Source organism: Cricetulus griseus, chromosome 7, assembly GCF_003668045.3.
Source record: "Cricetulus griseus strain 17A/GY chromosome 7, alternate assembly CriGri-PICRH-1.0, whole genome shotgun sequence".
Classification (NCBI taxonomy): Eukaryota; Metazoa; Chordata; class Mammalia; order Rodentia; family Cricetidae; genus Cricetulus; species Cricetulus griseus.
Window position 1 is genome coordinate 33,110,399 of NC_048600.1, and position 14,395 is coordinate 33,124,793.

The 14,395-nt window shown below is 41.1% G+C and overlaps 1 protein-coding gene across 4 annotated transcripts in view; it reads left to right on the plus strand.

Moving 5' to 3' along the window:
* Parn (poly(A)-specific ribonuclease) overlaps window positions 1-14,395 on the plus strand; it is a 155,708-nt gene that overhangs the window by 3,308 nt on the left and 138,005 nt on the right. For 3 of the 4 annotated variants that reach the window (XM_027424757.2, XM_027424759.2, XM_035447915.1), the window contains exons 6-12: window positions 3,732-3,792; window positions 7,059-7,203; window positions 8,927-8,992; window positions 9,861-9,899; window positions 10,701-10,743; window positions 12,344-12,424; window positions 13,537-13,593. In XM_027424757.2, coding sequence (XP_027280558.1) covers window positions 3,732-3,792; window positions 7,059-7,203; window positions 8,927-8,992; window positions 9,861-9,899; window positions 10,701-10,743; window positions 12,344-12,424; window positions 13,537-13,593 — 492 coding nt within the window. The remainder of the gene's footprint in view (window positions 1-3,731; window positions 3,793-7,058; window positions 7,204-8,926; window positions 8,993-9,860; window positions 9,900-10,700; window positions 10,744-12,343; window positions 12,425-13,536; window positions 13,594-14,395) is intronic. The other variant, XM_027424758.2, reaches the window with a different exon arrangement.

The following is a 14,395-nucleotide window of genomic DNA, read 5'->3' on the forward strand; positions in this document are numbered from 1 at the left end:
GCTACATAGTGAGTTTGAGGGCAGTCTGAACTATATCAAACCCTGTCTCAAAAAAACAACCCCCAAAACAAACAAACAAACAAACACAAAACAAAATAAAACCAAGCAACAAGATTTAGGCTTTGGGTAAGTTATATTACCTTTCTGACCTTCAGTTTAAGTTTTGAAAATTAATGACATTGTTATCTCCTTATTTCAGAATATTATAAGATAAGGGCTATAAAGACAGGCAATAGAAATCAGATCACTATTTTTATTATTTATTAATAAAGCTGAGTTGGGGATCATGACATTACAGTGGGACTCCATTTGGGACCTCTGCTGTTTTCCTCTGGATTTAGCCTACATTAGGACTCACAGATGTCTCTGTACCTCATTGTCTTTGTTCCTTCCTCAAGGGTGGAGCTTTGTTTTCTGAAAGAGTCAAATATCTTAAACCTGGGTCCTTGCCCCTCACTCACCATTTTGGAGACAGAAGGTGGAAAAGACTCCATTTTCTTTTTGAGAAGAGCACAAAGTAGAGATTCAGGGAGACTTACCCTGAGTCTCTCTGGTAGCTGGCTTGGCAGATACTGGATAAAGTTTCCCTTCTGCCTCCTTGGTTATTTGTTGTCATGGATAAGGAGAGTAGACATGTGGGTGCATGAGGGAAGACGGGGGTTCTTTCTCCCCGGTAATCCTGCAGCTGAGCTTCTCTCCTCATAGTAACATGAGTTCATCTTTTCCCTTTTTGCCATAAAAATGGTAATGTACCTGCAGAAATCCAGAGGACAGACTCATGGGCACTTTCTTTCTTAAGTAACAAGACAAGGGCAGGGAATGTAGCTTCATAGGTAGAATGCTTGCCTAGTATGTACAAGTCCTTGAATTTGATTACCAGCACTTGGTTAAACTGGGCCCAAAGGTTTAGATAGACAGGCAAGTGACGCATACTTTTAATTGTAGGGTCTCATGCATGATACGTAAGCATTTTATAAACCGAGCTACCTCCCTGGTCATAAAGTTGGTTTTTATTTTTGTTGTTGTTTGCTTATTTTATTTAAAAGTCTACAACTGCAGGCTCTGGGGCTATGGCTGAGTGGGGGAATCTCAATTTGGATCCCTATAGACCTTGGAAAATTAGGACATGCCAGCTAGAATCTCTAATCCCAGGGCTGCACATTGAGACAGGTGGGTTCTGGATAGTCAGTCTGGCTGAAAAGGCAAGCACCAGGTTCAACAAGAGACCGTGTCTCAAAAGTAAAGGTGGAGAGTGATTGAGGAAAATATTTAGTGTTGATCTCAGGTCTCCACAGATGGCTGTATGGGTGAGTTGAGTGCACCTGTGCATACATGTATATATCACATATAATCACGTACATTTATACACACAGCAAAGTAGAGAATGATATGAAGATACAAGCATGCATAGGCACGTGCACCCTCTCCCACATACTACATACATACACATATACACAGACACACACACACACATACATACACATAGACACACACCTAAATCTGCAGAGCTATATTTTACAAAGGAGTTAGAGTCTGAGTAGTTTAAAATTGTGTCACAATTAATTGTTCTTAAAGAGTTTGCACCCTTAAATCATCTGGGACCTAAAGGCAAATAGCTTCCAGGGTCCTTGAAAATTAAATGTATTTAGCATTGAGCTGCTAGTAAGGTGGAGGAATGGGATGCAGAGTGCTGCATAACCCAGGGCTTCGAAGCAGAGTGAAGCAGGTGGAGTTGCAAAATGGCATTTATATGCTTTCTGTCTACTTTTCCTACTTCCTCCACCTTCTCTTTCTCTCTGTGTTTTCTGAGACTTGGTCCCATGTAGTTCAGGTGGATTTCAAAATTGCTAAGTAGCCAAGAATTACCTCAAACTTCTGGTTCTCCTGCTTGATTTGTGTCACAAATGTGCCTTTGTCTTTAATAAATGGTAAAATGTGTGTGTACCAAAGAATTTTCCTAGAATAAATGTCACTGTGATTTATTTACCAGCAAATGGTTGATTTGTCTACCTATTGTATATGCCTGTACCTGTGGTTGTGTGAAGTTTCTTGGGTGAGAAGAGGTTTCTAGAGGAAAAAGTTCAAGCAGCCTTGGTTTGGCACTTGGTACACAAAATGCCTATCCAGTTGCTTCTTAGTGTGTCAGAGGTGGAGTGTTTACATGAGTATATAAAACTTTAGGAGAACAAAGAAAATCGCAGTATCTTTGGTATTATTGTCCTCTTTAGTTGCTTTGAGGAAGGGCTTCATGATTTGGGCAAATTCATATACAATCTCTAGAATTATTTACTCAGCTTTAATAAATCTATTCATATCTTTTATCTTCTAGGTGCAGGATATGTTTGGTTAGTCAGGTTTGCTTAGTTAGGAATTTTGCTCTTTGGGTCTTGAACATTAAAAGCATCCAATTGTCTGGGTGCCTGTAGCACACATATTTAATCCCAGCACTCAGGAGGTAGAGTCAGGTTGATTTCTGTGATTTCAAGGTCAGCCTGGTCTATAAAGTGAGTTCCAGAATAGCCAGAGCAGTTATATAGAGAAACCCTGTCTCACAAAAAACAACAAATAAACAAAATACAAACAAAACAAAACAAAAAACACCAAACCCCCCAAACCCATCCAACTGGCCAGACTGGCACAGGCCTATCATCCCAGCTACTCAGGAGACTGAGGCAGGGAGCAACAGAGCTCAAAGTACTGGTGGAATAACAGAGTGAGTTCCACGCTAACTTTGATAACTCAGTGAGACCCTGTCTGAAAAACAAACAGACAAACAAACAAAACCCAAAAAGCAGAGTGCCAAGGATACAGCTCTATTGTAGAGCTCTTGCATAGCATGTATGAAGCCCTAGGTTCAATCCCCACTTCTCAGAAACAAAAACAAGAACCCACAAAGAACATTTAGGGCTGTGACTGTAGCTACCTCATTTGGTAGAGTGCTTGCTTAGCATGAGCAAGAAGCTTTGGAGTCTATACCCAGGACCCGTAGACTGGGTATGGTTGTGCACAGCTGCAGTCTCAGCTCTCACAGGAAGCAGGAGGGTTAGGAAGTTCAAGGCCATTTTCAGCTACATAGTGAGCTCTAGCTACCCTGGCTACATGAAGCCGTGTCTCAAAAAACAACACAAATCATTATGATGCAAAAGAAGACAGTAAGTTTTTGAGCCTGGTAAAAAAAGACAGTGAGACTGGTAAGATAGTAGAAATGCTTGCTCTGAGTTCAGTCCCTTGAACCCACTTAAAGGTGGAAGGAGAGAACCAACTCTGTAAGTTGTCCTTTGACTTCTGCATGTGCCTGCCATTCTACCTCCACCCCTCTTCACACACACACACACACACACACACACACACACCCCTGCATCCCACTCAGTGCAGAATGCCTTACATTCCTTTAGCTTGCACTCGAGGTTTTGTGAATGTACTTTATTTCTGTTTACAGCCTTATAGTCAGGATAGTAGCAGGAGGGCAGGAGCCTAGCCTCCTGCCATTGGGGAGTTGTCTGTCCACTCAGTGGATTTTTAACAAATTATAAAACAAAGACCGTTTTATAAAGCTACTAAGGGGTTGAACCATGGTATTTTAAGGAAAATAGTCATGGCAGCTATGGCTAAAGACTTTTGACCTTTGGCCTGCTTTTACTTGTTGAGTTATCACAGTTACTGGTCTGCATCATTTCTCTGCTAGTCTGACACTGGCTTCGAGCCATACTAATGTGTGTTGTCTGTTTCAGAGCTCCAGCATTGACTTCCTAGCGAGCCAAGGATTTGACTTCAATAAAGTGTTTTGCAGTGGTAAGACTGACTTTGTAGTTGATAAACCTTTGAAATCCTTCAGAAGTAAATCTTGTTTCACTTGAGAATCACCTTTTGTTTTGTTTTGTTTTGTTTTTCGAGACAGGGTTTCTCTGTGTAGCTTTGGAGTCTATCCTGGCACTCTCTCTGGAGACCAGTCTGGCCTTGCTCACAGAGATCCGCCTGCCTCTGCCTCCCAAGTGCTGGGATTAAAGGCGTGCACCACCAATGCCCAGCTTGAGAATCACCATTTCTTAAAAGCCTTTTTATTTTATCAATTTAGAGTGCATCATGTAGACAGTGCTAGGTTTCATATGCTGTACTGGAGTTAGAGATGTGTGCTGCCTCATCTGGCTTGTCCATGGGTGTGGGGACTCCAGACTCTGCTCCTCATGGCTCCCTAGCAGGCATTTAACTGGCTGAGCTATGTCCCTGAACCTCTCTATTTTTTTAATTAAAAAACATTTTTGCGTTTATGTATTACGCTTGTGCCTATGCCACTGTGTGTGATTGCCCACAGAACTCAGAAGAGGATTTGCATTCTCTGCAGCTAGAGGTAAAGGTGAACTGTGTGATGTGGGTGCTGGGAGCTAGACTCGGGTCTTCTGGAAGAGCAGCAAATGCTTTTTTAACTGCTTATGCTTCACCCTCTAATTTTTATTTTTATTTAATTATTATTATTATTATTATTATTATTATTATTATTATTATTATTATTATTTGTTTTTTCAAGACAGGGTTTCTCTGTGGCTTTGGAGGCTGTCCTGGAACTAGCTCTTGTAGAGCCATGCTGGTCTCGAATTCACAGAGATCCGCATGCCTCTTGTCTCCCCAGTGCTGGGATTAAAGGTGTGCGCCACCACTGCCCGGCTACCCTCTAATTTTGTAAACCTAGTTAATTCTGAGGTGAGCAGGAGAGTAGATACTATTTCCTTGAATTGTAATGAGGCCTCTTAAACTCTGATTTGATTGAGGATAATTCATCCTATCCCTGTAGGATTTAGTCACATCTATGTCCAAATGTAAGAATGCTTTCTAGTTTTTGCCAGTGTGACAGGTGTTTGTAATACTTAACACTGTATTCTAGTCTTTTGGACACAATACTCTTTTATTCATTACTGTGTTTCTTTTAATTGGAGACACTTCATGGGGAAGAGGTGTGGTCTGTGTAGTTGGAATGATTCTAATGGCTCTCCCTGTGGGGATGTGGGACTGGACAGCATGCTGAGGAGAGACAGTGGCTTCCTCTTGCCCTATCCCCACTATAAAGCATAGGCCTCTTTTTTTTTCTTTTTTTTTTTTTCCTTTCCAAGACATGGTTTCTCTGTGGGACAGCCCTGGCTGTCCTGGAACTCACTCTGTAGACCAGGCTGGCCTTGAGCTCACAGAGATTTACCTGCCTCTACCTCCTTAGTGCTGGGATTAAAGGTGTGTGCCACCACCACCTGGCAAGGCCTCTTTTTCAGGGAGGTGACTATTAACTATTTGTAGAATGGTACGGCTGGAATATTGGATAGTAGGACATAGTAGAATGACTTCCTTTCCCTTAAATGTTTGAGAGTGAAGGTGACAGGTGGTAAGTCAGCGGAAGAGCAAATATTCTTTTATCCTTCTTTCTTTTTCTTTTCTTTTTGCAGTACTAAGCTTATGTGAGACCCAGTTTTCTCTTTAGTACTGCAAAAAGAAAAGAAAAAGAAAGAAGGATAAAAGAATATTTGAGAGGCAGATTTGGTAGCTGCCTGTAATCCTAGTAGTTGGGAAGCTGAGGCAGGAGTATTGCAGGTTCATTGCCCGCCTTGGCTACATAGCAAGAGGTCCTGTCTCAAAGCCAGAAGCCCTGGAATAACTTCTGCTGGAATAACTTCTCCAGGCATTCTCCAGGAGCTTGAGCTCTGGCCTGGCATTGTTGTTTGTATGCCTAGTCCTTCTCTTGCTCAGGGTGACTTCATCATCCACCAGGATGATCCGAAATGCCGGGTTTTGTACATTTCTTGAGGAAATACTAACTTGTCATTTGGGTTTTCCCTCAAAGTGGCCTTTTCTGCTCCTCTGGTCAGATGTTCTCTCTGTGGCAGAACAGGCTGTCTTTGTTGGTTCCTTCATGTTCTCATTCATAAATGCTCAACATAGCATCAGTGCCAAGTGTTTATTGAAAAGTGAATGAGTGCATGAACGAGAATGGTTGCTTACCTTCTCTGTTATTTATTTGTTTGTTTTTCTCAGCACAAAAGAGATTTTATTAACCCCAGGGGACAAGTTAGGGGACAAAGACAGCAGCAGGTGGCTCTGCAGGAGTCTGTCTTCCTTCCTTCTTTCCTTCCTTCCTTCCTTCCTTCCTTCCTTCTTTCTTTCCTTCCTCCCTCCCTCCCTCCCTCCCTCCCTCCCTCCCACCCTCCCTCCTTTTTATTTCTTACCTTGTTTTTATTGAGCTATACATTTCCCCCGACTCCCTTTCCCCTTCCACCCTCCCCCATGCCCCCACATTCCCAGTTTACTCAGGAGATCTTGTCTTTTTTTCCCATTCCTAGGAGGATTGGTTTTTTTTTTTTTTTTTATCTTAAAAATATAGTTAAGATGTTTTCTGAGTATGATAGATTTTTTGTTAGTTAAAAACTTTTTTGTATAAGCCAAGTGTAATGACACACGCCTTTAATCCATCACTCAGGAGGCAGTTGCAGGTGGATCTCAGTGAGTTCAAGGCCAGCCTGGTCTCCAAAGTGAATTCCAGCAGTGCCAGGGCTACATGGTGGGACCCTGTCTCAAAAAAACCAAAAAAACCAAAACAAAACAAATCCCCCAAACCAACCAACAAACAAAAATAGTTTTGTGTGAGGGCTGGATATGTGGCTCAGAAGTTAAGAATGGTTGCTTTTCTTCCCAGGGGCTGGAGTTTATTCAGTTCCCACCACCCACATCTGGCAACTCACAATTGCCTGTAACTCCAGTTCTAGGGGATCTGAGACCCTTTTCTGATCTCTGCAGGCATCTGCACACAAGACACGTACACATACACATAAATAAAAATAAATTTAGCTGGGCAGTGGTGGCGCACCCTTTTAATCCCAGCACACAGGAGGCAGAGACAGGCAGATCTCTGTGAGTCCAAGACCAGCCTGGTCTACAAGAGGTAGTTCCAAGACAGCCTCCAAAGCCACAGAGAAACCCTGTCTCAACACCCCCCCCCCCCAAAAAAAAATTATATGAAGAGTTTTCTGTGTGAAATCATTATTTCTTCTAATTTTTTCTTAAAAAAAAATTATGTGTAGGAATTCCATATCTGAATCAAGAAGAAGAAAGACATCTGAGAGAACAATTTGATGAAAAACGTTCTCAGGCCAATGGGGCAGGAGCTCTGGCAAAATGTCCTGTGACAATCCCTGAGGATCAGAGGAAGTTTATTGACCAAGTAATGTAAGTTCCTACACTGATATTATGCGGCATGAGGTGGGGCTGTCTCACCCTGGGCAGCACCTACAGGGTACCTATGTAGGTGTGATGTGAGAGGCAGGCTTTAATTATGGCTTATTGGAGGATGTCTGTCTCTCATACCTACTTGTGTACCACATGCACAGGTGGGAACACAAGTTGATGTAAGGGGCAGTATCTTGATTGTGGCAGGATTTCTGTCTTTCACACCAACTTGTGCTGCACAGGCGTTCACCCAAGTGTGAATGTGAGTTGCAGGTTTTGATTGTGGCATATCTAAATATAGGTAATAACAGCAAGTTGGGTGGGGCCTCAGCAGGTGTGCAGATCTGTCTGGACCAAGCCTTTCTAGAACATTACTCCATATATACTTTTTGTTTCTCACAGTAAAGTTTTTGACAAGCAAATGTGCCCTGGGAGGAGGAGTATATAGGTTAGTTACCAGCATAATAGCTTTATTAGAAAAGTAAAAAATATATTACTAGTATTAATAAATTCTTTCTTTTTCTTTTCTTTCTTTTTTTTTTTTGTTTTGTTTTTTGTTTTTTTTTTTTTGTTTTTTGAGACAGGGTTTCCCTGTGTAGTGTTGGAGTCTGTCCTGGAACTAGCTCTTGTAGACCAGGCTGGTCTCCAACTCACAGAGATCCGCCTGCTATTGTCTCCCAAGTGCTGGGATTAAAGGCGCTGCCACCAACGCCCAGCTAAATTCTTTCTTAAGATACAAATTTGGTGTATGTCTAGGTGATGTATATATATATATATATATATATATATATATATATATATATATATATATACACACACACACACACATACACACACACATATGTGTGGGGGTCTGCATGAGGCAGTCAGAGAAGGGTTGGGTGTCCTTCTGCGTCATTCTTTGTTTTATTACTTTGAGGTAAGGTTTCTCCCTGTACCTGGAGCTAGGCTGGCAGTCATTATGGCTCAGTGGTCCTCTTGTCCCCAGCACTAAGGTTATGGCTATGTTAAGCCCTGCCTGGCTTGTTGGTGTTGGGTTCTGCACTTGCCCTCATGGTTGTATAGCAAGTACTCTTAACTTGTCTCTGCAGCTCTAAAATTGATTAATTGTTTGAGAAATTGTTATAATTTTGCTAGTGACAACAATAATTTCACCCAAACCATATGTAAAAATATACCCATTAACTTTGGTTTTGATTATCTTTTTGATTTGCTTGGAATGATGGAAAGAAGACCTAATAAGCATAAGAAATACATTCTTGGGTCTGGGAATATAACTTAGTTGGTAGAATGCTTGCCTATAATGCACAAAGTCTAGGATTTGGTCTCCAGCACTGCATGAATTGAGTGTAGTGGTGCATATCTGTAATCCTGGCATTCAGCACTTGGGAGGTAGAGGCAGGAGGATCAGAAGTTCAAACCGTCCTCAGTACATAACAAATTTGAGGTCATCTTGGGATATGAGACTGTCTCAAAAAAGAAAAAAGGGGGAAGTAAGCTAGACTGCTTTTGTGTGTGTAGGCATGTTCTAGAGATAAAATTCAGGCTTTTGTTCATACTAGACAAGTGCTGTGCCACTGGCTTCACCCCAGCCCAGGATTTATATTGCTTTTAATGTAACTATTGCTGGTTACTTTGAGTATGGGTTTTGAGTACAATGACTGTTCTGATCACTTCATTCCTTCAAGGTACTGATGGTCATTGTCTGATTCTTACTCAACAGAGAGAAGATAGAGAATTTCCTACAAAATAAAGAGAAGAAGAGCTTGGATCTAGAGCCATGCACTGGGTCAGTTTTTGTTTGTTGCATTCCTTTTTAGGAGAGGAGTTCTGCTTTTTGATGTGTAGTCTCTCCTTCCTTTTCTTTTTTAATTTTTTTTGTTTTTGTTTTTTTTGTTGTTGTTTGTTTGTTTTCCAAGACGGGTTTTTGCTGTGTAACAGCCCTAGCTGTCCTGGAACTCTCTATGTAGACCAGGCTGGCCTTGAACTCAGAGATACCCTGCCTCTGCCTCCTGAGTGCTGGGATTAAAGGCATGCACCCCTGTGCCTGGCATGTGTGGTCTTTTTATAGCATCCTTGTAAATAGTTTTTCTGTCACAGGTGTGCTCCTAAGACTTATAACACTAACACATTGGGGATGTCTGTCTACTCAGAATGAATACTTTGTCCCATCCTTGGACAGAAGAAAATCACTCTTCCGCTTAGCCATTGGGTTGTGCCCAGGAGTGGCATCTTGGCCTGGAGGAGTGCTAAGCGCTTGAGGACCTCAGGAGAGAAGGGTTCACTGTCAGCCCACCTCTGTTCTTTTCATCTCTCTACAGAGAAAAATCAGCATGTGAAAGAATGTCAGCCTCTTTCCCCCTTTTGTTTTATGGCACCCTTCACAAAGGTGTTGGAATGCAAATGTCTGCTCTAAACTCTTTATCCAGCTGCAATATGTTGGCTCATAGTTTCTACCTAGTCTCTAAAAGCAATATAATAACATGACAGTCTTGATAAAGACAAATGATGAGTCCTTCTACCTCAGAAATGTGCCTGTGTTTGTTGTCCATTCCATGTTCTAATGAGGACACTAAATTCAATCTTTCCTTAGCTTTGACCAATCAGTTAGGGTTCATTCTTAATAGCCCAAGTTAATTCCTTTTCTTGTTTTATAGGTTCCAAAGAAAACTTATTTATCAGACTTTGAGTTGGAAGTAAGTATTTGAATTAGATGTGTGAGAGCTTTCAAGGACAGGGATTTAATAAAACAAAGTATAGCCTTTGGTCCCATTGCTCTTGAAATTTTCAGTTATGGGTGATTTGACCATATCATATCCCCAGTCAATTCTTAAATTGACTACTCTTTTTCTGTTACCACTTTGCTTATGTCTTAAGGAATATGTAATTCCCTCTGTTCTCTACACCTTCCTCCCCTTCTGCCCCTCCAGAATAGAAAATAATCTGATAGTGATGTGTGCATGGGAATACTCTTTGAGCAGGACAGACGGCTGCTGGCTGGCTTGTCCACCCTCCCACCTTGTCCTAGCCATATGTCTAACCCTATGCTTTCCACATCCCTGTCCTCTTTGGCTGCTGTAAACATCAAGGCAAACTGCAGCCCAGTGGCACCCCACCATTTTCTTTGTGCACCCCATGGAGTCTACAGACACTGTCACCATTTCAGTTACAAAGTATGCATTAGGAAGCAAGATGTCCTTTGTGTCAGTGAGTTGACTATCTTATGAAATACCATCCATTTTAGAAAGTGCTAAAATCCTAAACAGATCACGTGAAATTGATAACATTCTAGTGCATTTAAGAGAAGAGGCAGGGAAACAGCGGCTGAAGTGTTATAAGTGGGCTTATTGTAAAGTGTAGTGGTGATTGTCTCACTGTAGTAAAACTTCAGTTTAGAGCCATGTGGCTGCTTGTCAAATTCTTTGGGTTTTAGCAGTCATTGAGTCTGCACTGATGAGTTTTCTTTTCTTTCTTTTTTTCTTTTTTTTTTCATTTAGGTTTCCCAAAGGCATTCATGTTGAGACATTAGAGACTGAAAAGGTAACTAAAAGTTATTCAGAGCTGACAGTCAGCTAACCTAGTGGTGCACTGAGATGTTGATGGTTTTTCCTTTGCTCTGGCTCCTAGGAGCTGTGGCTGGCAAGCACTCTATACTCTCTGAACCTGCTTTTTCTCATTTGTATAGCTGGGCTAAATACGATGATCTTAAGCTAATGTAGCTTACAGTTTTTAAGATTTAAAAAAATATTCAGAAGATTTATATATTTTATGTGTATGAATGCTTTGCCTGCATGTAGTATGTGTACCATATGCCCATGGAAGTCAGAAGAAGAATTGGAGTTACAGGTGTTTGTAAGCCACCATGTAGGTGAAGGGAGTTGAATTCAGGTCTTCTGCAAGAGCAGTTAGTGCTCTTAACCACTGAGCCATCTTCCTGACCCCACTGACTGCTTTTTTTTTTTTTTTTTAAATGATGATTCAGGCTAGAAGTGGTCTAGTGGTCTAGCACTTAGAGGCAGGCAGGTCTCTATTAGTTCCAGGCCAGCCTGGTCTACATAGTTATTTCCAGGGCAGCAAGGGCTATGTAGAGAGATCCTCTTTCAAACAAAACAAACAAAAAGCAACAAAAACCAACCAAATAAAATGATTCAGTGGATAAGTGGAAGTGAATTTTTTTCCCATCTGTAATATATACATACATTGTAATATTTTTTCTTTTTTTAATTGAAGATTTATTTTTATTTTATGTGCATGGGTGTTTCGTCTTCATGTATGTCTGTGTGCCATGTGTGTGCAGTGCCCATGGCCACCTGAAAAGAGAAGTGGATCTCTTGGAACTGGAATTATAGACAGTTGTTAGCTGCCATATGGTAATTAAACCTGGGTCCTCTGGAAGAGCAGCCAGTACCCTTAACTGCTGAGCCATCTCTCCATCCCTTCTTTTTCTCTTCAAATTGTATCTCTTACACACACACACACACACACACACACACACACACACACACACCTGTGTGTTGGGAGTTGGCATGTGGAGGTCAGAAGACAACTTGTGAGAATCGGTTCTCTCTTCCTAGGAATATATCTCAAATTGTGAGGTTTGGCATTTGGTACCTTTACCTAAGAGCCATGTCTCTGGCCCTTGCACTGTGCTTAATGAATATAAAATATAATTTATGAGAAATAAGAGTATACTTCCAAGTTTTTTCTCATGTTCATAGAATATGATTTAAAACTAATAATTTAGAATTTCATGGTCAAAAGTTACATAACCTCAATCCTTACCATACAAAGTCTTATTTGCAGCCCGTGGTTGATTTTAACTGATGTTTGTTAGGTTGAATTCTTAAAATACTGGAAGTGTCATGGACATGGAGATGCAGAAGGGGTCTGTGTACCCACTCAGCTTTGGCATCATCTCAGAATAGTTTTTGTTGTGCTTGCTTATGCTTTGGCTCATAAGTTTTTGGTTGCTTTCCTTTTTTGCTTATTGAGATGGTCTCATATAGCTCATGCTGGCCTTGAACTCTCTATGTAGCCCAATACATCAAAATTGCCATTCAGAGTTATAATCACAGCCCTTTGGAGGCCAAGGAGGGATCTAGATGTTTCCATAAAACTGCACACTTGCTTTGTCTTTTAGAAGGAGAGACACATAGTTATCAGCAAAGTGGATGAAGAAGAGCGCAAGAGAAGAGAGCAGGAGAAGTATGCAAAGGAGCAGGTAAGTATGCTTTCTATTTCCTTTGCATAAGAAATGAAGATAGATAATAGATAGGATTGATTTCTTTCTATTTATTTCTGCTTCACGATTGTGGGATCAGTTTAGCCACTTGTTGCGGTTAGTTTTTATTTTTTTTTAAAGATTTTATTTACTTATTATTATGTATACAACATTCTGCTTCCATGTATATCTGCACACCAGAAGAGGGCACCAGATCTCATAACGGGTGGTTGTGAGCCACCATGTGGTTGCTGGGAATTGAACTCAGGACCTCTGGAAGAGCAATCAGTGCTCTTAGCCTCTGAGCCATCTCTCCAGCCCTAGTTTTTATTTTTTATTTTTTGGTTTTTTAATACAGAGTTTCTCTGTACCTTTGGAGCCTGTCCTGGAACTCACTCTGTAGACTAGGTTGGCCTTCAAAACAAGTATCTGCCTGCCCCTGCCTCCAGAGTGCTGGGATTAAAGATATACACCCCCTTCTCCCCCCCATTTTATCTTATTTATTTATTTTTGGTTTTTCAAGACAGGGTTTCTCTGTGAAACTGTCCTGGCACTAGCTTTGTAGACTAGGCTGGCCTCAAATTCATAGAGACCTGCCTGCCTCTTCCTCCCAAGTGCTAGGATTAAAGGTGTGCACCACCATCACATGGTGAAGATTTACATTTATTATTTTTATTTATTGTATGTGTGTGTTTTTTGTATGTCTTTGAGAGTGAATGCCACATCTTCACACTTGTGCAGAGGCCAGATGAGGGCATGGGAACCCCTGAAGCTGGAGTTAAATACATTTGTGAGCTACCTATTGTGACTTCTGGGAACTGAACTTGGGTCCTCTGGAAAAGCAAAATGTGCTTTTAACGCCTGAGCCATTTCTCCAGATCCAGAAAATTTATTTGTAAAATTGTGTGTGTGTGTGTATGTGATATGGGCTCATGTGTCAAAGGACATTCATGTGGGGCTCAGTAGAAAGCTTTGAGGAATTGGTTCTTCTTGTCAGCCTTTACAGGGCTCTGAGAGGCATATTCAGGTTGTGAGGCTTGTGTGGCAAGAAACTTTACCCACTGAGCTCTCTTGTTGGTTCTATTTGTTTTTAATTTAGTTCTTTTACTTAGGAGGAATTGAATGATGCTGTGGGATTTTCAAGAGTCATCCATGCCATTGCTAATTCGGTAAGTCATCCACATTTTGGTTTTGTTTCTAGTTCAATGGCTAAGCACAATATTTAAAATGAAGTGTCTAACTACTATTGCAAATTGCTCATTTGGTTACTGTCTTAGGCTTTCTGTTGCTGTGAAGAGACATCATGACTACAATTACTCTTATAAAGGGGAACATTTAAGTTGGGCAGACTTACAGTTTAGAGGTTTTCAGCCCATTATCATCATGGGATGATAATACATGGCAGCATGTATCCAGACATTGTGCTAGAGAAGGAACTGAGAGTAGAGGAAAAACTACATTTTGATCAGTAGGAGACAGGAAGGGAACTGAGACGATTGGGCATGTCTTGATCATAGGAGACCTCAGAGCCCGCCCCCACAATGACATGCTTCCTTCAACAAGGCCACATCTCCTAACAGTGTCACTCCCTATGATCTTATGGGGGCCAATTACATCCCAACTACCACAGTTACCTTGGAATGTTTACCTAGTCTCAGGGAAGACGTTAGTAACATAGGGTGAGCTGCTGCTGTGCAATGTACCAGGTCAGAAGTCATCATAGCTGAATTGTATCCAAACCAATTTGCAGAAAGCCTTTGTTGCAAAAATGCAGTGGAGTTTCTCCCTACCCTAAGATGCCCATGTATAGTTGCATGAAGCTGACATCAGTAGTCTGACATTGAGACTCAGAAGTCAAGGAACAAGTAGAGGAATCCAGAGGATAAATAATTACAAGTTGATTTCCTCTACAGAACTCTTATTAAATCCTGAGATATATCTATCATAATCTTAGTAGTAGTACAGCTTTAA